The sequence below is a fragment of the Nelumbo nucifera genome, chromosome 6 (genome assembly GCF_055504915.1).
Source record: "Nelumbo nucifera cultivar China Antique chromosome 6, China Antique-T2T, whole genome shotgun sequence".
Taxonomy (NCBI): Eukaryota; Viridiplantae; Streptophyta; class Magnoliopsida; order Proteales; family Nelumbonaceae; genus Nelumbo; species Nelumbo nucifera.
In genome coordinates this window covers 62,092,393-62,118,462 of record NC_142654.1, presented here as the reverse complement: position 1 = coordinate 62,118,462, position 26,070 = coordinate 62,092,393, and the positions used below count along the sequence as shown (strand labels likewise).

The following is a 26,070-nucleotide window of genomic DNA, read 5'->3' as shown; positions in this document are numbered from 1 at the left end:
GGCTCGCCGGCCAGCATGGCATGGCCCGCAAAAAGTGCGGGCTGCCCACGAGCTGTGCCGTGCCGGCCCAACATAGCCCACTTTACACCTCTAGTCCACATTATATAATTTTAGGGTTGCAATAGAAAAGGTTGTATGGTCCCCAAACCATATCATGTTGCCGGACAAACATGACACCGTAAAGGTTTTGATCAATTAATCCCCACTCCTTGAATTTTGATCGATCCCATTGGTTATAAGTTTTTCTGATATCATATTCAGATTCTTTATTTTGACCAAATAATGTAAAAAGGTGTTTCCTTTCATTATTCTTTTTTTTGAACTATATATTATATGAACATTGATTGAGAAATGCATGCCTATGATTAGACTTGTTTACGAGCCGGGCAGGGTTTTGCCTCTGTATTAACAAAATATGTTCAGGCACGGGCCCAAGCCTGGTTCGGCCATCGGGCCTAGGTCTTGAGCTTGAGCTTGACCCTCATATAAAGTTTGAAGTCCAAACCTGAGCTCGAGCCTGACCAAAAATTTAGAAAAAATATTTTTTTTACTTTTTAATTCAATTAAAAACTATTTTAATTATATTAAAATTAAAGACCTCAAAACCTAAAAAATAATGAAAGATATCATTATTATTTGAAAAAATAGAAGAAAAATAAAGAAGAAATATTATATATATACGCTTTTTTATTATATAAAATATATTTTTATTATATAATGCATTATCAAGTCGGGCTCGGGCTCAGGGTGGACATTTTTGAAAAAGCCCGAGCCTGGCCGGAGAAAAGGTCGGGCTTGAACCCAAATCCACAGAAAATCTTGTCCAAATCCGACTTAAATCGGGCCAGGCTGGGCCAAGTTGGTCTGTTAGGCTACTCGGGCCATGAATAGGTGTACCTATGATTCATTATTTGCTTTTGATTTTTTATAATTGGCATATTGGCATTTGATTATGTGGCCAGAATCAAATAAAAGCATCATGATTAGGGCCACAATAATGGACTAGAAACACCATATAATTGTGATGTCATGTTTTCTTAAATCAACAATCCATGGTCTGCCATGTAAGCATAGCTCTCCTTGCAGGAAACCCCTTCCTAATTTTCTATTTTTTTGAATTTTTTATGTTTTAATTCCACATAATTACCCATTAAACCAATAAGGAAATCACATATACTTAACTATTTCTAACAACCATAAAGCTTTTCTAATGTTTAGCAAAGTGGCACCACTTTCCCCCACTTCCTCCTAAATTTTCTCTAATTCCTATTTATCTCCTAAATTATCTCTAACTCCTATTTATCTCTTAAATTATCTCTAATTTAGTAGAGAGATTTTCTCCTAAACTATCTCTAATTCCTATTTATCATCTCCCCCACTTTTTATCTATATCTATCTAAAGAAAGTTTCAATTAAAAAAATTCAGAACCATTTAAATGTTATAACAAAATTATATACTAAATTTAAAATATTTATCCAAAACACAAAAAATTAATATATTTAATAATATTCATATTATTAATAATTCAATATTTTTACAAAATTCATCATGAAATTAAGTAGTAACAATATAAATTATAATTTTACGAATTAGTCAATAATAAAAATTTAACATTAAAAAATAAAACATTATTTAAATATTTCAATAACTAAAAATATTAAAGAAAAATATTAAAAATATCTATATAATATAATAAAATATTTAATATTATGTAATAACATTAAAATAAATAAAATTAAAATAATGAAAAATTTTAAATATTTTACATATTATTTAAATAATTAAATAACAAAATATTTAACATGACAAAATTTTAAATAGTTAAAATAACGAAGTTATGTAATAAATTTAAAAAAAATCTTAAAAGTAGAAAAATAATTATAATAGAATTCATAATATTCATATTAATAATAATTTAATATTTTACAAAATTAATAACGAATTATGTAATAATAGTACAATAATTTTACAGATTATTAAATTCAATAAATAATTAATATTTTAAGAATTTAAATAACAACATTATTGCAATAACTAAATAACATTGTAAATAACTAGTTTCACTTATATCAATTAATAATTATTGAAAATAACTATCAAAAACTTATATTTATTAATAATAATTTTACAATAATAGTGTATATTCATTATATATTTATATATACTATAATTAATATTTATTTTATTTTCAGTAATTATTTATTGTTTTTATAAATATGCTTTCAATAATTATTTATAAATTTATTTTTATTTTTTATTTAATAGAAAATTATCAATAATTATTTGAGATTAAACAACTATTATTTAACTTTTGAAATTTAATTTATCATATTTATTGTATTTTTGTTATAAATTTATTTTTAGTAATTATATATTTTTTATATTTTATAGATTAATACTTATTAGAGATTAAACTATTTATTGACTAATTTAGTATATTTTATAGATTAATACTTATTTTCAATCATTGTGTATGTTTACTATAAATTTTCAATAATTATTGGAGATTCAACTATTGTTGTTCATTTGAGATTAGACTATAAATTTAGTTGAAATTAGGAGTGTTCAATGATTGGTTCAGCAGTTGTAGGTTGTTTCACCAACCAAATCGATTTGGTCAAGTCCGCAGTTTATCACTCGAAACTGATTGACTATTATTGAAAACCCATCAACTCGGGTTGTATCGATTTGGGTCTATTTTTGGTTTAATTTGTTTGTTCAAAAGATTTAAACTTAAAAATTAACTTTGAATTTCATAAATTGCAATGATATTATTAAAAACTAAATTACAAAAATTAAATCTACGATATAAAATATTTTAGACTAAGAAATTTGAGAATTTTCCTATTGTTTATTAAAATGTTAAAATATAAAACAATTATATGCTCTTATGTATTTTTATTGTTTAACTTTAACTTAACAAAGCCCCTGCATTGCACGGCCCCGTCACCATGACTTTCCTTGCTCCATTATCCCCACCCTGCATTCTCTTTGACTTTCTCTCCTCTCCCCTTTCCCCCACTCCCAGTAAGCCATGTCACCCAAATACCTAAAAATATTCATATAATCTCTCTCCTAAGGTATCTTATTTAAACCAATAGGAAAGTATCATGTTGCCCCACTCCCTAATCAATTCATAAATGCATCCCCCCATCTATACCCACTCTCCCTCATTTAAAATATTCATATTAATTAATAAATAGTTAAATACGGTTAATATTTAATCCCACCTATATTCAATGAGTATTAAATAGTGTTATTACCAAAAGTTAATAAATACGGTTAGTAAATTACCAAAAATTAATAAATATTTATTATTAATTAACTCATTAACATCATTTTATAGAAATTGAAAACTTTTTAACTAATTTCTATAAATTTGAGAATTATATTTTTACCAAAAAGTATAAAATTTTAGTTATTGTTATTATTATAATTAATAACCAAATACAAATGGGGGAACACAATATTATAATGTTAGAAAATGAAATTATTAATTAATTTATATTGAAAAATAAAAGATAAATTAGTAATTTTGTTAGTAAACTACCAAATAAAAATATATATTTAATAACAATTTAAACAAATTTTCAATAAATCCCCATAGTTACATAAATGTAATAAATTTTTTCAAAAATTTTCATAAAACTACATTTTTGAAAAATAACATTTTTGAAATTAAAAGATATAAAGTATTTGAAAGTTTATTTAAAATGCATTAAATAATTATTGAAAATTATTAGAATATTTTTGAAACTTTAGGAAAATTTATTACATTTGATAGATTTTGGAAAACCATTGATACAACTAAATTTATTAAAAAATATTTGTTCATATTCAATTAACAATAATTATTTTTTATAGATCAACATTAAATGAAAAATAAAATTATTAAATCTTTCATATTTTCTCGTGCATGGCACGGGTCCCTACTAGTATATATAAAACAAGAAAGTTTAGAAATTTTCTCCTTTTTTGAATTTTTGAATTTTTTAATATATGTCATTTTCAAAGCTACCAACAACCTAAATAATCTAATATCCTAAATTTTCTCTCTCTCCCACACACTTTCCAACAACCTAAATAATCTAATATCCAAATTTTCTCTTAAACAACCTCCCCCACTATCCCTAACTTTCTCCTAAGTTATCTCTAATTTAGTAGATAAGTGCCTTTCCTAAATTATCTCTAATTAATAATTATCTTCTCCCCCACTTTTTATCTCCATCTAAAGAAAGTTTGGATTAAAAAATTAAAGAATTATTTAAGTATTCCAACAAAATTATATAATAACTTTAAAATGTTTATTAAAAAGACAAAAAATAATTATAATCGATTTAAGGGTAAAATATAAAAAGCTCCCCTGAAGTTTCTAACAATCATAAAAACCTCCCCTAAACTTTTAAAGATCTCGATAAAAACCTCCCTTCCGTCACTCATTTAGACGAAAAACCAATAAAATTATGAAATTGCCCCTAATTAATTGTCAGAGTTAATAAAATATTTTAAAATATCAAAATTGCCCCTGCTTCCCCTTCCTCACGCAATAGAAGCCTAGAAGGGAACGTCATGAAATACATCCCCCGATCTCCCCTCACTAGTTTTTCTCATTGATTTCTTCATCTTCTTCTTTTTCTTTTTTTTTCTTCTTCTTCTTCTTCGTCCCCACTGTCTCCACTTTATTCCATCAAGTCAATTGAGTCGAAGCAACCAAAAGGCACTGCTCATCTACTTCATGGTAGTAGCGAATAAAGTTTCAACAACTGTCAATGGCGACCTCCTTGAAGCTCTTTCATTCTCTTATGAGAACTTGAGGTTTTAACTAAACCTACTAAAAATCAGTTTCAGGTTGCTGCCCAACACAAAGCAATAGAACTAAGTAGTGAACGAAAAAGAACTTGCAATTGGCAACAATGGCAGTGAGTCCATCAATAGTGAAACCCTTACAAGACGAGAGGACCAGAACACTAAAATTCTTAAACAAACGCGAGATCGGTTCCAACACCTCATCAGTCACCACCATGCGCTTCAAGCTCAACTTCTCTAACCACGAGTAAGCTTCGGCCATGGATGAGATCTAGGGGTACACATACCCTCCCCACCCCTCCGGCATGAGATTGAAATCAGCAAAATGCGGTTTCCCCTTAGCGACACAGATCAGACCTCCGGGAACCGCTTGATTAGTTGCAGAGGGAGCTTGTCCCTTATCTCAATCTCTCTCCTTGTTGAATGGATCAACGTATGATTTGATTTTTGTTATCCCGTCTGTCGTTTCCCTAATTTATAAAATTTCTTAAATTCGATTCTGGCTAGGGTTGGAGTCATCTTTTCTCTCCATTTTGTCTGCGTGTTTTTCTACTTTCCTTTCTACATCTCTTGTGGGTTTGAACTTTCATGTTAATCTTGTTATTGCTTTCTGGGTTTATCGAGTTTACCCTTTACCAATTCTGAGTTGAAATTGGTTGTATTGCTCTTGGTTTTCATAAGAAATTGTGCAAATAGTAGATTTCGGCGATCAATCACCTCAGCTTCAAGACATTCTATTAGAAACACAATTGGCAATTTTGGGTATATGAACCAATCTTTTTGAGTTCTTTCATCTCCTGAATTATTCATCGTTTTCTGTTAATAGGTGCATTGATTGCTCTAACTCAATTGACTCAATGGAAGAGAGTGGGGACAATGGGGATGGAGAAGAGAGAGAAGAAGAGTGGGGGCAGTGAGGGGCGACTGGGGGAAGGATTTCACGTTGTTCCCTTCTATTGCAAGAGGAAGGGAAAGTAGGGGCACTTCTGACATTTTGAAATATTTTATTGACTCCTTGACAATTAATTAGGGGCAATTTCATAATTTTATTGGTTTTTTGTCTGAATCAGTGATAGAAGGGAGGTTTTTGTCGTGATCTTTAAAAGTTTAGGGGAGGTTTTTGCTAAAGTAAAATTATAGGGGAGGTTTTTATGATTGCCAGAAACTTTAGGGGAGCTTTTTATATTTTACCCTTGATTTAATAACATTCATATTATTAATAATTATATATGTGTACAAAATTCATGACGAAATTGTGATTTTCTAGATTATTCAATCTAATTGTTATTCAAATAATAAAAATCTAACATTAAAAATAAAATATTATTTAAATATTTTAATAACTAAATAACTTAAATAAAAATAAAAATTTAATATTTTAAATCAATTAATAATATATATTAAATATTTACTGAATAACTTTCAATTAAAATAAATAGATTAAGATGTTAAATATTTAGTTAAATAACTAAATATTTTAAATAACGAAATATTTAACATATTTGGATTTTAAATAGTTAAAATAACAAAATTATGTATTAATAGTACTATAATTTTATGGATTATTATATTCAACATGTAATTAATATTTTAAAATTTAAATAATGATATTATTTCAATAAATAAATAAATAATATTGTAAATAACTAATTTCATCTATACCAATTAATAATTATAGAAAATAACTTTCAAAAAAATTATTGTTTATTAGTAATAATTTTAAAAACTTAATCTTTATTTATTATATATTTACCTATACTAAAATTAATATTTATTGTATTTTAGTAATTATTTATTGTTTTTTGTGATAAAAAATAATTATTAGAGTTTAAACTACTGTTATTTAGCTTTTAAATTTAATTTATTGTGTATTTTCACTATAATTTTTTAATAATTATTGGAGATTAAACTATTGTTCACAGGTTGGTTTGGTTTAGTTGTAGGTCATTTGGCTAACCAAATCGACCTGGTTGGGTTGGGGGTTGGTCACTCATATCGGTTTGGGTCAATTTTCAGTTTGGTTAGTCGATTTAAAAGATTTAAACTTAAAAATTAAATTAAAAAAATTACAATGGCATTATTAAAAAATAAAATTATCATATAAACTGTTTTAGCCTAAGAAATATTGGAAAATTTCCACTTTCCCGTATTAAAAAATATATTTAAAATTATATATATATATATGGTTGAGCCGTTCGATTTTAGCCAATTTACAAATGGACAAAGCGAAATTGATCCAATCCAGTTGAGTTGGGAAATTGTTGAACCAAAGCCGATTGAAAATAATAGAAATCGGGTTGGTCAGTTTCATTAGTTTGATTCAGAATGGCAACGGGGTGGGGATGAGGAGCCTATCCCCATGCCCGCGGGGATCCCCACTCCATGTGATTCTTTATAATGTCAATTATTATGTTTTTGCTTTATACTTTATTTAAAAAGTAATTGAAATTTACAATCTTATTAGAAAATGTTCAAACATATTAAACCATATTTTTAAAAAATATTAACATATAGACAATATGCGTACATATATACATATATAAATATATGCGTATACATACATATATATTAGGGGTCCATGCGGGGCAGGAAGTGCTCTCCCCATCCCTGCACTGTCCCTACCAATGGGGATGAAAATTTCCCCATCTCCATCCCTACAGGGAAAAAATATCCCCATCCATATCCCATTCAAGGCAGATCCCAACAAAGATTGAGAAAATGGAAAAAATTGCCATTCCTAAGTTTGATAAATAATCTTATCTAAAATTAATTATTACTATTTTTATATTATAAAAAAATTATTAAAATAAAATATAAAATATAAATAATTATTAATTATTATACAAAATAATTATATAAACTTACATATTTATATTATTTATCTTTTAACTTAACAAATTCCATACATCCCACGACCCTGCTAGTATCATAATGGCATTGCTGGATTGTATGATTCCATCTTGGCATGCGATTCAAACGCTGGAATCTGGACTATAGCAGATTCAAAAACTAGAGAATATAGAGGAATGCTTTTTGAACACAGATTCACGCTGGATTCTGGACACATTTTGGGTCTGTGCCATCTCTCATTCCATGCTCTGATTCACGTGGTGGATCCTCATGCATACACACAACTGACGTGCCGTATCAACATTTTCCCCGATATGTATTATTTTAAAGCCTCCATCGGATCTCACTCTCAGAGTCTCAGTATTAACGGTAAGCGATTCAATCTCAACAAAAGAAAAATCCAGAGTAGTACAGCGGCCCTTTCGGTTGGTAGGCAGTAAGCTGTTGGGCTCCTATTTTTGTATAAAATTGCACAAAGAAAAACAGAGGGGACGGGTGGCATGCCAAATTATTGCAGTTCTTCCCAAATAAATATTTTCACAGCAAATTAAGCAGCAGAGAGAACATACGCCACGTGCCAATATTCTTTCCTTCATTCCTTGTTGTAGAATATGGTTCATTAACAAAACCCACCCTCACTACCATACACGTGATGGATGGTAAGGTTGTGTTTGGTATAATTGAAATAATTCTGATGTAAACTTTAATCATTATAACTGAAATAATTTTGATGTGACCATACCTATCTCTTGTTAATTTGTCTCGATAAATAAAATGTTTCAGAAAAAAAAAATGATGTCAAACACAAGCTAAGTATTTGAAAGGGTTCAATTTTCAACGTATTTTGTTCTACTTTATATATTATTACAATTTACAAGTAACCTATGATATTGATTAAAGAATAGATTCAAGATCTAAAAAATCAATTATTTTAACAAAATTTTCTTTTGTTAATCCACTTCAATACATTACCTGAATGAAATAAACATATTGATGTAATTCAGATTGGTCCGAATCAGCATTTTACATTGTTTTTGGGGCCCAAAGCAGAAAACATCTCAATCCGGACCCGCCCAAATTCAGATTGTATCCCTAGAAGGCTAGGAAATTATAAATTAGTTGAAAGGGAGGAAAGTTGGTCAACAATCTTATCTTCTTTTTTTCTAAGGTTTTTGAATTGTAGTTGACCTGGACGATTGAACTATTTAGCTCGGGAACCATTCAGGCAACCGGTTCCGTTTTATCCCAAATTTGGTATTTAGTAAAAAACCATTGAAAAAGTTAATAACCCATTGACTTAGGCAGTTGAACCATTGACCTGTGTTGACCTATTCAACGGTTTTGACCGTTTTTTATTTTTTAATTTGTTTGTCAAAATGGATAGTCCATTTGAACCCGAGAGTTAGACCATCAACCTAGAAACCGGTGGCCAGAACGGTTCTATTTGCGGATCATTTTTTAAAATGTTGCTTTTTTCAAATTTATGTGGGGACCAAGAAAAGTTTATTTTTCTAGGTATCACTTACCCATCTCCTAGGTGGGTAAATAACTTTCCCACCTAGGGAGAAAGTTGCCAACACTTGAATGGGACAAAAATGACATTTTTAATAATGTGTTTTTATGATTAAAATGATCATTACAATATTTATATGAGAAATAAAAGAACATGAATAAATACATTTACCCGAATAAATAACTTACCAAAAAACGAAAGGAGCCTAAGAGTGATGTGATTGAACGTGTTCTCAACCCGTAATTAAAATGGCCTTATTTTAGGTTTTAATCGGCGTTAATGCGGAAATCTTATCTCAGTTCCAAGGTGATAAACTTGGGCAGGATCAGATTCTATTAAAAAAAGAACCAAAAACGAAATGATTATCTTCCGGATTTCTTTCAAAAACCTCATTAAAAACCCCCCATCATATAGGAGAATCAGATGTTATGTGCTCCCTCAATCATGGAAGCAGTGAGAGATGCCCTATTTTATATTGGGCCTCTCAAGGCCCTGGGCCCAGATGGAATTTCATCTCTTTTTAATAATGTGAGCTCATTGCTTTGATTGGGCAACTCAATGAAACTAATAATCTTCTCTGAGACTGAGATGGTGTCAGATTTACTCTCTATTGGACTTATCAATATGATTTACAAGATTATTACTTTCTCTCTCAAAGACTTAAAAGAAAATCTGCCATGATTGATTTCTCCTTTACAAAAAAATACCTTTATCCTCAATTATAGATAATAGAATTATTGCCTTGGAAGTGGTTCATTCCCTCAAAAAGAAAATGAAAAGTAAGGTGATTTTCTTCTCGAGATTGATTTGTTTAAAGCTTATGACAGATGGATCAATACTCCTTGCTCTAAGTTTCTTAGTTAAGAGGTTTCTCTCATGGTTTTTGCATTCTCATATTTAATTGCATATCTATCCCACTTATTCTTAATGGCTGCTTTGGCACTCATATCTCTCCTCAATAGGGTCTCGGGCAAAGTTCCCCTCTCTCCCCATACTTATTTAGATGATACTAAGGATCCATTTGGTTCACAATCGGAATCAGAATTGGAATTAAATCAAAATAGTCTATTCTCATAAATTGTTTGGTTCAGACAGAAATTAAAATGAGAATCGAAATCAGTTGGAATAAAATTTCATTATCATTGGACAGGAAGTCAAATGGAAGATTGTTATTCCACCAAAAATAGGAATGAGATTTCGATTCCATCCAACCAAACAATTGGAATTAGAATAGTCATTTTGATTCTGATTACTTATTTAGATGATACTAAGGATCCATTTGGTTCACAATTGGAATCAGAATTGGAATTAAATCAAAATAGTCTATTCTCATAGTTTGTTTGGTTCAGACAGAAATTAAAATGAGAATCGGAATCAGTTGGAATAATATTTCATTATCATTGGACAGGAAGTCAAATGGAAGATTGTTATTCCACCAAAAATGGGAATGAAATTTCGATTTCATCCAACCAAACAATTGGAATTAGAATAGTCATTTTGATTCTGATTCTAGACTTCTATTCTTGTAGACCAAATGGGCCCTAAATTATATGAAGGCAAATCAATTGAAGTACAGACAATTGCAAGGGCATTATTGAGAAATAAAGTTGAGGATTCAAAAGAATCAAAACTGGAAGAATAAATTGCTTTTTCAAGCTGGCAGGAGTATATTGGTGAAGAATGTGATGGAATCCATTCCCTTTTTTTTATTTTATCAATTTCTATTATTTCACAACATGCTTATCGAATCAATTAACTTTCTTTCGAGAGGTTTCTGGTGGGGCCACGGATAAGAGGGATCTTGGTTTCTTCATTCATGGATATTAACCTCAAAAATCAAGAAGTGTTGATTGTCAAATTGTGGCGTTTATTTTGTCTTTTCCACAAAGCCTGTGAACTATGGGCTCAGTTGTTGGTCTCGAAATATTTAGCACATAGAATATCTATTTGGTTGGCCAAAATTAATATGATCTGTGGGATTACGTGGGCTAGCATGTTGGCTTTATGGACCTGTTTTGCAAACAAGGTGCTGAGGTCAAGATATTTGAGCATCCATGGATTGTAATTAGGGGTGTCAATGGATTAGTTTTGGGTTGAATTTTAAGTCAAAGTCAGTTTGGATGGATTGGATGGACCAATAAGACATTGAATTGGATCAGTTCAGAGTGGTCCAATATATTTATTGGATTGAATTTAGATTGGACTTGATCCATCCATGATGGATTTATATTGGGTTGAGTTGGATTGAATCAATATCGGTCCATTGATAGAATATAAGAATGCGGTGTCAAATGACCAGATTTGAATTGGAACCCATCTAAATTAAAACCAATTTGAAGAGATTAGATGGTCCAGACATTGAATTGGATTGATCCAATAATCCAAATTATTCATCCATTTGTAATTGACTCATAGTGGACCAGATTGGGTTGGACCAAATCCAGTCCAATTGACACCCCTTGTAACATGCATATAATTTTGAACCCTCTTATTACAGATGTGCCTACAGGTATCAAAGGAGTTCAAATCAGCCCCTCACAAGATTGCCCCCCACAATGTCCCACAACACATTTTCGCCGTGTTTTGGGAACATCTCCTGATGATGACATCATCATTTTTGGTATTAGCATCAGGAAATATTCTCAATACATGGCGGGGATGTGCTGTGGGATGTTGTGGGGGACTGATTTCATCTCGTATCAAAGTTGCTGCTTTAATCGATTGGGTGAATCGCACGTGGAATGTTGAGGAGCTACATAGATATTTCTCTCTTGATACTTGTCGTTTGGATTGTTTGGGATAGGGGTTTGGAATCAAAATCATAATGGGCCATTCCGATTCCAACTGTTTGGTAGGGCAAAATTGGAATGCCATTTTCATTCCTGATAGAATGGTCATTTTCCCCCCTCCCTTGGGAATGAAGTCCCGTTCCAGCTTATTCTAATTCTTATTTGAACCAAGACTCTGAGAATATACCATTCCAATTCCGATTCAAATTCTGACCACAAATCAAACAAAGACCCTGAGATGGTTGCCTGCCACAGGCAAAAACCAGGAAATCAAACAAAAACAAGCGACAACCCACCAAGAAACATCTACTAAACCAATAAGGAGAACCAACGCCAACAAAGTGCTCTCGAGACATCTCTTTTATGGCATCATATCACAAATTCCCTCCTAGTGGGTTAGCCCGTTTTTCTACTAAAATGGACCTAACTTGTGCTGTGCTCTTTCTCTCTCTCGTTAGGACTATGGAGCATTTGTTCTTCAACTGCTTGATTTCTAGCTTGTTTTCTAGATTGGTTTGGTTATATGACGATCTTAAGAGTGGATAGCCATCCACAATGGACAATTCTGGGTTGCTTTTCTTTCTGGTCAAAGTTGATGATCGTTGTTCGATGAGAGTTTCGAATAATGCCTCAGTTGGCTTTTGCTAAATGTGCTTGTCTAATGTGGCATTTGTTAACTCAGCTCATGTAGTCATGCTTTGATCCAAGATGTTAGCAGAGTTCTTCAGGAGTCAGGAGGTTCTTCTCCCAGTTATCATGAAGTGCGGGAAACCACTTACATTGCTCGGTGGATGAGACCTAGGTAGGGTTTCTTTAAAATCAATTTTGATGACACAACTAATGCTGGTGGATAGGAACACTGTCAAATACTCCCAGACGCATAAGATCTCATATCAAGAGTCCATTTGGTTCAGTCGGAATTGGAATCGAAATGGTTTATTTCCATAGCCTGTTCGGCTCAGGTAGGAATCAGAATGAGAATCAGAATCAGTTGGAATAAGATTTTATTCTCAAGAGAGTGGAAGTGGCCATTCCCTGAAACGAGGAAATGTCATTCCACCAGGAAAGAAAAATGAGATTCTAATTCTTCCCAACCAAACAGTTGGAATCGGAATAACCTATTCCATGGTTTTCAAAACTGGACCGGAAAAACCAGGAACCAGTCAGGTGACCGGTTCCGTTTTCCCCAAAAACTGAATTTTCCCTCAAAACCATTGATTTTGGTCAGCGAACCACTGAATCGGACGGTTAACCGTTCGAACTGTTTTGACCATTTTTTAATTTTTAATTTTTATTTTTTTGTCAAAAACAAGCCTAGCATTTGGTTCGAATGGTCGAACCGTTCAACCCAGTAACTGGACCCCTGACTGGTTCGGTCTCCAAGTCGATTTTAAAAACCATGGCCTATTCCAATTCTGATTCCAGAATCCAGACCCCAATTCCCACAAACGAAACCAGCCCTAAGTCTCTCCTGCTAGTAATTAAGTCCGAGAAATAACATAGCTCATCTCATTGCTAAGCATGCTTTTACTGTTTCAAATATTTTTAGGTGGCCAATGAAAGATGATCTAGTAGTTGAGATGGTCAGTCTACATCCCTCCAAAAATAGGCGGCGTGGAATCATGCCCACAGAGCAGCAGGCTCTACATGGTATAGCATAGCCAGTGGGTCTCATGTGCACCCTGCCCTGTCCCCACCCATATGGGTTGTGGGAGTCCGGATATGCTCCTCAGACCAACCAGTATGCCCTAACCGTAAATCAGGAACATCTCACATACTTGTATGTTATTAGGACGTGCTGTGAGGTTGGTTGAGGAGCGCTCTGTGAAGAGAAAATCCTGATTCAGTTTGTGGAAGCCTCTTATTGCGCCAAACACATGCCAATAATATGATAACAAAATACTAGGATTAGATTATAAGCATATAAGAATGGGCATTTACAAGCCAGATTATATACAGGCCAGAGAGAGAGAGAGCATTAGTATGTTTTCGGGGTTCAAAGTCAAAGTCATGGATTCCTGTAATGCGACTTCAACTTGCACTTGGCACCCAACTGGAAAGATTCTAACCACCAAATGCAGTCAAAATTCTATGAATGACAGGCATGAAATCTTAAGCTGTCTGATGACTGCTTGAATCAAGATGATCAGCAACCAGTCTCAGCTTTTTTTTTTTCCTGTGCTTAAAGGCGTTGAGGTTGCAATGGCTACTCCAGGAGTAATGTTAAAGGCCACAGATGGATCTTCTGTACTTTATAGGCATTCTCATCTTAAAAGATTAGGCCTTAACAGAGGCTGTTGCTGCTGATTTTGTGGCTTGCAGTAGGAGCCCTAATCATAATACTCTGTATGAAGGCTACCATCTGCATGGGAAGAAAATGGCCTATGTAAAAATATGTCCATGAGTATGGTAATAACATATCACAAAAAGTATGGGTAAGAGCATTAAAAGAAAAATCTCCCAGCCAACTTGATTACAAGAATTTTAATTAGGCTCAAATAATATAGAGTGAGGCTTCTGGTCCAGTTTAGGGGAAAAGAAACAAATTATTCATGTAATGGTCATAAGCAAGCTATTAAACTCAAAATACTGTACCAACTTAGAAGGGCTTACCATTGCAAACCCAATGCACACAATACTGAAACCTGGGAAATGAAAAGGGGCATTTTCTGACAGGAACAAAGCTGCAAGAATAGAATAAACATAATTATTATATAATCAAATTTTAGATCATACGAAGTTGTAAAACGACTTTCCTACTACCTGTTAGAGGAGTGAAAGCTAATGGAGAAACAACATTGGCAAAAGAACTTATGCCTGAGATGCACCCTTGAGCCTTCCCCTGCAATGAGAAATTTGATTCAATTATATAAGCTAGCATAGGACGAGAATTAGTTTTCTTGAGAAGGAAATTGGCTCTTCACTGTTATGCTGTACACAGTATTATTTTTAAAGAAATTTGAGCATACATTGTGGGATTGTAAAATTGTAAATGGCTAAAAGCTTTGTTCTATAATTTAGAGATTAAAAATTGTAGGAACAAACTTTCAGCAGTCACACTCCAATGTACAATCAAAAGAAAATGCACCAACCATTACATTTTGTAGAAAAGTTACCTGCTCATTGGGCCCAACTTGCTTAGATGCAATGCTCCTGATCTGCACAACATAGGAACTTTGCATAAGAAAAACTAATTCCTAATTCAACTATTCAGAAATTAAAACAAGTTAACATGGTAAAGCACTCACACAGGGGTTTGCAAGAACACCCAAAACAGAGAACATGGCTGAAACATAAGGAACCTGCAAGTTTTTGACATGTCAACTAAGAAATATGGTTTGAATGAAGCTAGTTAAGAAAGTATCAGAATAACTAGCGGAACAAAAACATGGCCACTATAAAGAAGAAGAAAAAACTCTTCTACCATGGAAACAAAGATAAAACAGATTATCAAAATACAAGGAATTTAAATTTTATGGTAATAACTTATGATTAGGAGAGGTGGGGGAGGAGGAGGAAGTACCCAAGAGGACCATGATATTCCATAAAGAAACATCTGCAACATTCCATTCCATGGATCAGTAAGTCCAAGTTTAAAATATAAAGGATCAGCTGAAAACAGCAAAGAACCAAAGAAGACCATGAAGTATAAAGAAGTATCAGAACTGAATAACTAATCACCTAATTACTCACATGTGTGCAACTTGCAAAGAGCCCAATGGCTAGAAGCTTCTCCTCCCCGATAGCAGGTGCCAATGTGGGCATGAGAACCAGCTGCAGAGTGACTCAATTTTAGCTGCATCAATTGCCAGCTAGAATATTTCATGAATAGTACACATAAACACACAAACTATGTAAAATTACCTGTGAGAATGCCCCTGCAATCCCCACTATTAGCATTAGATCAGCAAACTGATCTTTGCTGAAGTGAAATGATGCCTTCAAATAGTACTGCCCAAGGCAATAATAAAAGTGAATAATTAATCACAAAAAATTCTGAATGTTTATTTTAGAGAGACGATATAATTTATCTATTAATCTGTAAGACTCATTTAACAATGTAAGACACCAACTGAATTTTTACAGCGTACGTTTTGGTCAATGAATTTCTTGAGTTTGCTCCAATAAATTCAAATTTCTATTTCCCAGATCACTAGCATGACTTGAATATGTATACCCACATTAAGACAACACTCAAATTTCATAAGTGGCTATATAGTTTTTATTTGAAAGACCACGGCAAGGTGGTATTTTATAGTTCCACCTATGGAAGATATTTGATATCAAAAGCAGAGGCCTTCACTTCTCAAAGAAAATTTATTCTTCACATTTTTCTGCACTTGAATATTGGAAGCCAAGGCTTGACTGACAATAATTTGGTTCATTTCTCATAAGTAATAACCCTATTAATATGAAATGACAACTTTAATAATCAATCTATTTCACCAATACCAAACATGATACATTTCTGTGGTAGTTTTTCCATTCATTAAGGGAGTCTCATCCAATGTGAATTGTTTTTCTTGTTACGAGTTCCAAAAACAAACTGAAACCAAAAGCATGTTCTTGAATTTTTGGTTTAAAGCACATGCTTTTCATCTGGTTATTTAATATCATATTCTATAAATAATATCATATAATTTCTATAACAAATTTTTCTTTCATTCTAAAAAACAACTCATATTCTCGAACTTTATTTAAAAAACATGTATTGTTTTTTCGAAACAAAACCAACTCATTTTTTTCTTTTAAAAACAAAAATACAATTCAAGAATGTATTTTTGCTTTTCTTCTGATGTGGCAATTCCAAAACAAATGAAAGCAAAAACATTGATGTTGTAGAACACCCCCAAAGGGAAACATAGGGTGCAGGGTTAGGTCTAGCCTTGTAAAGTAGAACTTGGTATAGGAATCTGTTGTTTGAAATTGGTGGAGTAAGGTAATTTATGCAAACTAAACTTTCATTCTTCTCCATTTATTTTTTTTAAGTCTGACTTCGAATCTAAAGATGAAGTTATTCCTAATAAAATGTTAATCATTCCTGCTGTGGGCCACAAAAATGACAATGGAAAGTTAACCAAATTCATTGTAACAAGCACATTTGATGGAGCCATCCTGTTGCTTCTTGGGCTAAAGGTGTGTTGCTTTCATCAAATGGGAATAGCCACCCATGATCTAACAAGGTTAGAATGGGTATTTTGGTGATTACTGATCTCTAGCCATTGCAGGGCCTCTATTGAAGGGGAGGGAGGGAGGGAGGAGAAGAGAGGAATAGTGTCTGAAGTGGTGAGACCAATGGATAAGATTATAGGAAGAATTTTCTTGTTGGAGTACGTTGTGTCAACTAAAAACTCTTCGTCATTTTCTGTTATCAACCGAGTGTATGAATGAGATTACTAGATCATATATTGGGTCCATAGATCAACTAGCTAATGTTTAAAGTGGCTTATAAGAGAACGTTTGCAAGACTAAACTAAAGACAATCTCATGTACACTAGCTTGTGTAATACTATTGCATCACCCATTCCAAATAAGACTAATCTTTTCCTTTCTTCTAATATTCTCTTATTTATTCTATCTTGTGTATGAACATCTCAAAATTAATACATAGTGAATAATATCTGCCATAGAAACAATTTCTCCATGCATCATACAATTGGATCTCAAGTAATGATTAATGGAGGGAGAAAAATACCAATAGTGAAGTATAAAGGCCACCCTCTGCAAGACTGGTGAAAAATGCGATAATTGCTGCTTGTGAGAATGTCAAGCTGCACAACAAATTCTCGGTAATCTTATCAAAACAGTTTAGATGGAAGAAACAATAAAAGAAAGAATCATTGCTTTAAAGAAGATTTGCAAAATGAATTCTAATACACCTGGCTATTGGATTTAGAATATAAGAATAGACAGAGTACCTACAAACTACTGATAAACATTGAACAGAAGAAATTTTAGTCAATGCTTTAGGTCAACTCAACTAAGCCATGTCCGAGTTTTTAGTCAATATTTTAGGTCAACCAAATGAATGACGCAACAGCCATCTATGTGCTCTTCAGGTCTATCAAACGTGTATCTAATCAGGCATTTTGGAAAGCAAATGACAGAGGTTTGCTGAGTGGATTGTGACGATAAGATACCAATTGGGCTCCAGAACTCTGGGGCTTCCAGCCTTCCACTAATGTAAAATGAAGGATCAATTCTCTTTTTTACATAAATAACAATACTTCCTCCCATATTCCTCATCAATTCCAGAGTCGCTGATTAGGTGATTGTTTATAAGTAAGATTGCATCTTTGCAAAAAGAAAAGGTGAATTAAAACAAAATTAACATACATACCTACTCTTCAATAAACAAATCATATCTTCGATCGAGGGAATCGTTTTAAAGATTTTGCTTGAGGAATCTTCTCCATTGGAACAAGTAACAAGAGGGGTCTTTTGAGAGACATCTTGCTTCATATTCTCCAAATCTTCACAGGTCGATTCCTTGAGGAAAGCTTTCATGTACATAGCTGCGAGCACCGCTACAGACGCAGAAACCTGAAACACAGTAATGATAATGATATTAGGCCACGGAAAAGGCTATTGAGAGTCGATTCACTGGTAAGTGATAACAACTCCGAAAGAGAATTCGAAAATGTATATTAAAAGAAAAGGAAAAGAAAAAGGCGGGAAGACCTGGAATGTGGAGGAAGTAGAGAGGAAGCGAGAAGTTAGAGTTCCACAGACAAAAGCCGCAGACCCGGTGCCAGCTAGAATTCCGAATGCCGATATTCGTTTGCCATGTGGAACATTGTCTGCCTGCAAAGTGCGAAAACAGAAAGAAGAAAATGGCTGAGTTAACCCGTTGCAAGCGCTAATATTTAGCTGGTCTCTAATCTCTAGCGACTTGGGCTTAGTTAACCCGAATTTCGAGTCCAGCTCCAGCAGTCGTTGCCTCCTTGGGCTCGGCTTGGGTCGAATATCGGGTTTTTAGTGGGCTAGACAACAACCAACAGGGGTAGCCCATCCCCCAACCTTGGTAGCAGCGGAGTTAATCTTAGGGCCCGTTTGGCAAGTTTTTTTAGAAGATCTTCTCGTAGTTCTGACAGTCAATAGATGTATTGAGCTTTTGACATAAGATCTAACGTATTGAGCTTTTGACATAAGATCTGGGCAGCCCGAAGACCATTTGGCAGGCGCGTATCTTTCCGTGCGTCGTTTCAGGTTTAAAATGCGGAAGACATGGGAAGTTTCATTTGGAGCTTCCCGAAATCAGCCCAAAATGGACTTCCCACGTCTTTTTGGCACCCTGTCTTTTGACGGCGATATCTTCCGTGTGCCAAACGGGAATTGACCGATTTTCGGTCTTCCTGGCTTGTAAGCAGCCAAAAGACCACACGGAAAGATGCACCAAACGGGGCCTTAATCTTTGCTATGAATAAACAGATAACCTACCAACTTAGGGCCCGTTTGGTTCATGGGAATAGGAGTTTTAAATCAGAATCCGAATAAACTATTTTCAATTCTAACTGTTTGGTTGGGCAGAATTGGAATCCGTTAATAGCATTCCCCTATTTATTTGAAGGAATGCTCATTTCCTCCCCCTCCTTTGAAAATCAAATCCTATTCTAACTGATTCCAATGTCTATTCTAATTCCTGTCGAACCAAGGGAAATTGGGAATAGACCATTTCAAGTCTGAACCCAGGAATTTTGATATTTTAGATTCTGACTGTGAACCAACCCAACCTGATATGTTTGTCAATTCAGAGTTCACTCTGGCTTATGCACCTGTACTTCAGTGATAGGATGGAGATCAAATTCAGTCAGTGCAGGACCTGTTTGAACGAATTGGGATCTGCTCCTCACAGAGCGTGTCTCACAGTCACATCCCACCCTGTATTGGAAATATCTCCTTATGAATAATAAATACAAGTACGGGAGATGTTCCCAATATGTGGCCAAGATATGCTGTAAGATCAATGTGAAGCACGCTCTATAAGGGGCAGATCCGGGCTCCGCTCTAACAGTCTTTACAGCCTTGCATTGGGGATATCTCCATGCTTATGTGCTTTATTTCATGAGAGATATTCTCAATGCAATGCTATAAAGACTGCTCAAACGGGCCTTTATACTGACTGAATCCGGTTTCGATAGGTTGTAAATATACCTCTACTGGCTCTACAACTTTATGTATCTAGCCTTATTTTGAATGGGTCATTAGAGAGCAGTTATGGGCTTGGATGTACCAGACCATGAAGCCCAATAAAATGAATTGCCCGTGGCTAAAACTTAAAAAACACAAGCTCATGTTCTTGAGCTTGGATGAAGTGAGAACTTAGACGGGCCCAATGTTGGTTGGAGTGAAGAGGGGTCGAGATATAATACCACGTAAGCCAAAGAAAGGCACTGAACGCTGCCCTCACAAATCATGGCTGTGAGTGTCTTGAGCACGTAGTATGCATAGAAGAAGCTCTTCGTCCTGCTGCATGCCAATATAGCTGCAAAATTGCATTTTGTTGTTATTATTAGATAAAATAAAACTGTATCCACCTTATTACTATTATCGACTGGTGCTCAAAGTAACCGAACCACTACCATCAGTTTTTGGAAAACTATGAACAAAACCGATCGAAATCAATCGATTAATCGGTTGATCAGTTCAGTTTTTCATTGGTTTGGTTTATGATTTTTCAAGTTTTTGATGTATATAATATATATTATAAATAATAAATATTATATATATATATAGAGTAAAAAAAATCAAACTGGTACCTTTGATTTTTCAAAAATACTAAATCGACCAGTTTGATTAACTGAAATTTTTTATTCGATTTGATTTTTCATTTTCTCATTTTTGATGATCGCCCCTATAGAATATGTGATGTGAAGATTGTGGTCGTGGGGAAAACCTACAAATACAATCACTATTTTTTTTTTTTTGCCAGAGTGCTAGGTTTGGACCCATCTACTTAAATCCAAAATTGAAATTGAGTCAGACCTCAGAGCTGAACCCGGATCAGGTAGGCATGCATTGTAAGCATGCTAAATGAGTACTTTCATTTTTTTTCTTTTTAACATTTTTCACTTGAAATACTCCCAGCCTATCATTGAAAAATATTAAAGACAACTTTTAATAGTTGTCAAAATATTTCTAAAGTGATCACTAAATGTTCTTCTTTTCTAAAGTGTTCATCCAAACCGAACCGAAATTTTGGAAAAGAATCTTAATTTTTTGTCAACGTTTGGATGATTAATAAAGAAAGTTATGACACTCAAAGGACATTTGTATCTTTTTAAATGCCACTTAATGACTGGTTAATGATAAATACTGAATTAACACATTTTAAAAATTTGAATATTAAATTATCGTAATTTAAAGTTTGAGGACCAAAATAACACTAAACCCAAAATACATAGTACTAATTGAGAATTTTCCCTTTAATTTGGGGTGGGTCAAAACCAGTGATCCAGTATATTACTGAACGGCCAGTAAACTTTTTGGATCGTCTTGGTTTATAAACACCGGCACAAATGTGTTTGATGAATTTCTTGAAAGAAAAGCTGTTTACGATACAAGTAATATGCAGCAGTAAGGAAAGAGTACAGACCTAGTGGAACAACGTTGAGAGTCATTGGGAGAATGAGCAGAGTTTTCCTCCCGTACTCGTCGGAGAGGTTCCCAAGCAAAGGCATCATGACGAGCGACCCCACCCCTGTTATCTGCATCACAACAACATTCATCCCAAATTTTGAGGGTCATCGCGCATGAGTGACCATCATAGAATCCACATGATCCAATAATATAAGCAATTTGTGTAGAATGAATTTTATGGTTCCACCGATAATAGAGGCATTCACGACCATGGGCTTAAAAAATGACACGAAAATGAAAGCATTTTAACTATCAGTTTCTGGGTCGATGGTTCGACCATTTGGTTCGATTGGATGGCTCATTTTGACAAAATATTAAAAATAAAAAATAATAAAAAACCATTGAACTGATTGACGAGTCAATGGTTCAATCATACGAGTCAATGGATTATTGTCTGAATCAATGATTTTTGACTAGGGACTGGATCTAAGGTAAAACAAAACCGACTGCTTAGATGGTTCTCAGGCCAAACGATCCGATCATTCAAATCAACGACAGTTCGAAAACCATGTTCACAACAACGTAAAAAAAGTTTGAGGGTTTCAAGTTTGGAAGCACCCAAACCAAAAGCCCTTCTGGGTTATGCTTTTACTGGTTTAACCAGTGACTAAATTAACTGTGCAGCCTATAGAGGTAACCGGCGATCGAACCGAATATGATAATACTGGCTATGAGAGAGGAGGGAGGGGGCGTCTACTTCGTTGTCTGAATGGGTACAAAAAAACCCGCATTGGTGAATGAGACGTGCGTAATGGAGATGGAGAGCGTGGTCTGAATGGGTACAAAAAACCATCATTGGTGAACGAGACGTGCGTAACGGAGATGGAGCGCGTCTACTTCGTGGTCTGAATGGGTAAAAAAAACCCGTGGAGATGGAGCCCCAAACTGAGAAGTGCGCGGAGCACTTGTGTAAAATATTTTAATGGCACATGTCATATTGTGTCATTTGTCTTCTTTAGAGTTAGACATCAAACCGATCAAAACCAACTAACCCAATTCATCAGTTTCTAATATTTTTAATTGGCTTTAATTCAGTCATTTTGTTAATTCTAAGATTGGATTGGTTTGATTTGACTATATGTAAGTAGATCAAAATTGGCCCAAATTAATTATAAATATATATTAATATTTTATATTTTAAATTTAAAATTTTTAATGTAAAAAATTAAGAATTTTTTTTATATTTTCTAATTTAAAATATTTTATATTATAAATTTATTTATTTTTAATTTAAACCTTTTGGATTGATTAACCAAACTGATAAATCAACTCAAATAAATCAATCCAAGTTGACTGATTTTCAATAATGGTCAATTAGTTTTGAATAACCAACTCCCTAATATGATCAGATCGATTTAATTGGCCAAACAACTTGACACTAAACTGAAAACACCCCTAATCTCCCTAACCATTGCACGTATCATTTCAAAGATCATACCGGACACCATGGTGGTTCAGTTGTTAGATCTCTAACTCATTGTAGACTTAAAGTCAGATTATTGGCCGATAACCAACGACTATGTTAAAACATCATAGTTCAACCATTTGAAGAAGTGATACGGAATCGAGTGATGGTTCATTGATGTATTAGAATCCCCCAACCACCACTTTAAGGAAAGAAAAGGGTCAAGAGGAGGGTTAGTGGTGCATGACACCAAATACCAAAAAGGTAAATATGTAGCCTACTGTCCATACGACAAAGAGCCGACATACACACACCCAGCCAACATTGCATTGATGGTGCCCGTTTGATCCCTTTTCAAAAGCATTGTCCACTTTCTTTACTTAAACTTTAAAAGCTAAAGAATAGAAACGTGCAGATTTGCCACTGATCCAGCAGGATTAGTATAAAAAACAAAACTCAAAAGATTCATTTACTAAAACACCTATCTTATAACATTTCTTATAGTTTGTAATCAATTTATTTAATCAATCTTTTATTAGTTGAAAATGAAAAATAAAAATTCTGACACTAACATTCATTCATATAAATTCAATTAAAAAGAAAATAAAAAAATACCATTTGACACAATCAACCATTCTATTTGGCTCTATTTAATTAATTTTGTTTTTTATAAAAAAAAACATTAGAAACACTTTTTGGAATAAACTAAGATGATCGATGCCTTTGAACATTTTCCACTCAGTTTAGGTAATTATATTACTATTTTCATATGAAAAAAATAAATAGTTATTAATAAATGGTCCAATAACAAATAGGTTGCAAACTATATAAAGGGTGTTTAATAAAATAAAAAACTATAAAATAAGTTTAAATAAATCCATGAAACTATAGTGGAAAATGATACAATGGATTTGAGTAAATCCGTTAAACTATAGAGGTGTTCCAGCATATGACCCAAATTAAAAAGTAGAGATAGGGATGTCAAATGGGTTGGGTTTAACCGGATTTGCCTGAATTCAAACCCGACTTGCAGTAATACCAACCCAAACCTGACCCAATCAGACTAAATGAAACTAGATCTTCAAAGCAGCAGCGCCAACAGGCCAGGTTAGTACGGGCACACCCCAACACGAATCCAACCCGTAAGACTAGCCCGACCCAAATCCAATAGGGATTGGATAAGTCTGGGTTTATCACCTAACCCGACCCACTTGCATAGAAGGCGAAAACGAGTGTGTCGTCTACTCAGACTGCACTCCTCACACCAACCTCACTTCAATCGCTCATCCTTGTATAATGTTATCCATGGTGAGATGTTCTGAGTAGACGGTGGGATGAGCTGTGAGGTCGGTGTGAGGTGTGATCCGTTAATTAGGTATGCGACGTCAGCTGCCATAGTGCAGGGAAACCCACATAGACACTAGCCAGGACCAGGCCTATATTGGTTAAGAAGTTGGCTTGATCCGGCACGCCAGTCGGTTGACGTTACGTCAAGGCTACAACCATGTCCGCGGGGACAGGTTTCTCGAATCAAGCCGTTTCCCCAGCTACAAGACTTTTTGATTGTTGGTTCTGATTCACACATATCCTATTTGCCCATTTCATCCCATTTGTTACACACTTTATCTTTTGACATCATCGCCCTACCACAAACATTCCACTCTTACGCCTTCTCGGAGGGATGATGACTACTGCCTACTGACATGGCCGGACTCTGTTCGCCGGTCGGACAAATTAATAACCATAACTTGTTGGGAGCAGGGAGTCATATCAGGAAGAAGAAGAAAGCAAAAACAACGGACTAACAAATTGCAACTCTAGCTCTAACGAGTGAGTAAATAACTAAACATAGAATTTAAAAGAAAAAAAAGAAAAAAGAAAAAAAGAAAGAATCACTTCTGCAAGCTTGTACGTTGTAATTGTAATACTTGTTGCTGGGTCAAGACCCTAACTACATAGCAGTCCGATGCGTCATGAGCTAGGCTAATTACTGTGATACCAACGTAAGAAACCAAATTCGCTACGACCAGTTCATGAGATATGCGAGAGAGAAGAAGATAGAAGGAAAAAACAAAAGGCAAGTTACTTTAATTGATTACAGTTGCAGAGACATACCGCCTGTTGGAATCCGCTGAGGTAAATGGCGATGGAGCATTCATCTTTTCCCGGGCAAATCGCCGACATTGTGACGTCGGTGATGGCCGGAATGACCATGAAGGTCGCGAAGTGATAGAGAAACACTGTAACAAAGAGGTGGATTAGCCCTGCATACACCATCTCTGTTTCTGTCTCTGTCTCTGTCCCTCGACTCTCTCCAAGAATCCTGCGCAAGGAACAAAAGAAAAAGAAAAGGAGGGTGAAGCCTGAAGGAGAGAAGAGAGACTCAGAGCAAGGACAGAGAAAACAGGAAACGAAACTTCGTCTTAAAGAGCAAGCTACCGGACTAAACACATCATCACTGCTCTGTCGAGTAGTACAAGTCTTGACGTTTTTGCTTTTACGCTTTACGACTTTTGCTTTCACTCTATTGATGTTTGGAGTGAGGAAGGAGAAATGGTTGTCTCTTTCGCGATTTTTACTTAAACAGACCGGGGTCAAGAGAATTAGAGAAGATTGAACTTTGAAGGAAATCATTACTTGGCTTCTAAGCGTAGAACTGTGAATTAATGACGAACAGACAGAGACAAGTCGAATGGGTTATGACCAAATGATCCTCGTCCTTTCCCTCAAATTACCTCTATCTCCCTCACGTCACGTTTGGCCAATTAGTAACTCGTCTCGTCGGACTCGGATAAATGGATAATCATTCAGAGCAGCAGCAACTTCCAGGCAGCTTACAAAGGTCGTACATATACAGAGGAGAGGACACATTAAGTAGCCACACTGAAATCTATATACACCTCGACACCATGTGTCATCTGAAGCAGAATGACTTTGGATGATTTGGGCCCACTAACTAAAATAAGGGTGTAATTGTGTCGGCCCGAACCGAATTTGTGTTTGTCTAGATTTGATCCGATTCAGATATTATTATTTTAAATTTAAATCTAAACTGTTCGATTAAAGC

General features: G+C 34.3%; 1 protein-coding gene across 2 annotated transcripts; it reads right to left on the bottom strand.

The window, feature by feature from the left end:
• Window positions 1–13,848: 13,848 nt before the first annotated feature.
• LOC104604313 (uncharacterized) lies at window positions 13,849–25,642 on the bottom strand. Of its 2 annotated transcripts, none has more exons than XM_010268608.3 (15): window positions 25,443–25,642; window positions 25,119–25,326; window positions 21,555–21,666; window positions 20,332–20,444; window positions 18,641–18,763; window positions 18,300–18,502; window positions 17,655–17,730; window positions 15,824–15,910; window positions 15,653–15,733; window positions 15,483–15,515; window positions 15,208–15,261; window positions 15,076–15,117; window positions 14,723–14,801; window positions 14,573–14,643; window positions 13,849–14,321 (listed from the first exon to the last, which is right to left on the bottom strand). In XM_010268608.3, the coding sequence occupies exons 1-15, from the start codon at window positions 25,457–25,459 to the stop codon at window positions 14,244–14,246; spliced, it is 1,377 nt and encodes a 458-aa protein (XP_010266910.1). In that variant the 5' UTR covers window positions 25,460–25,642; the 3' UTR covers window positions 13,849–14,243. The 2 variants fall into 2 exon arrangements, with proteins under 2 accessions (XP_010266910.1, XP_088746963.1); XM_088890837.1 differs by having other exon boundaries at window positions 25,421–25,455.
• Window positions 25,643–26,070: the final 428 nt, after the last annotated feature.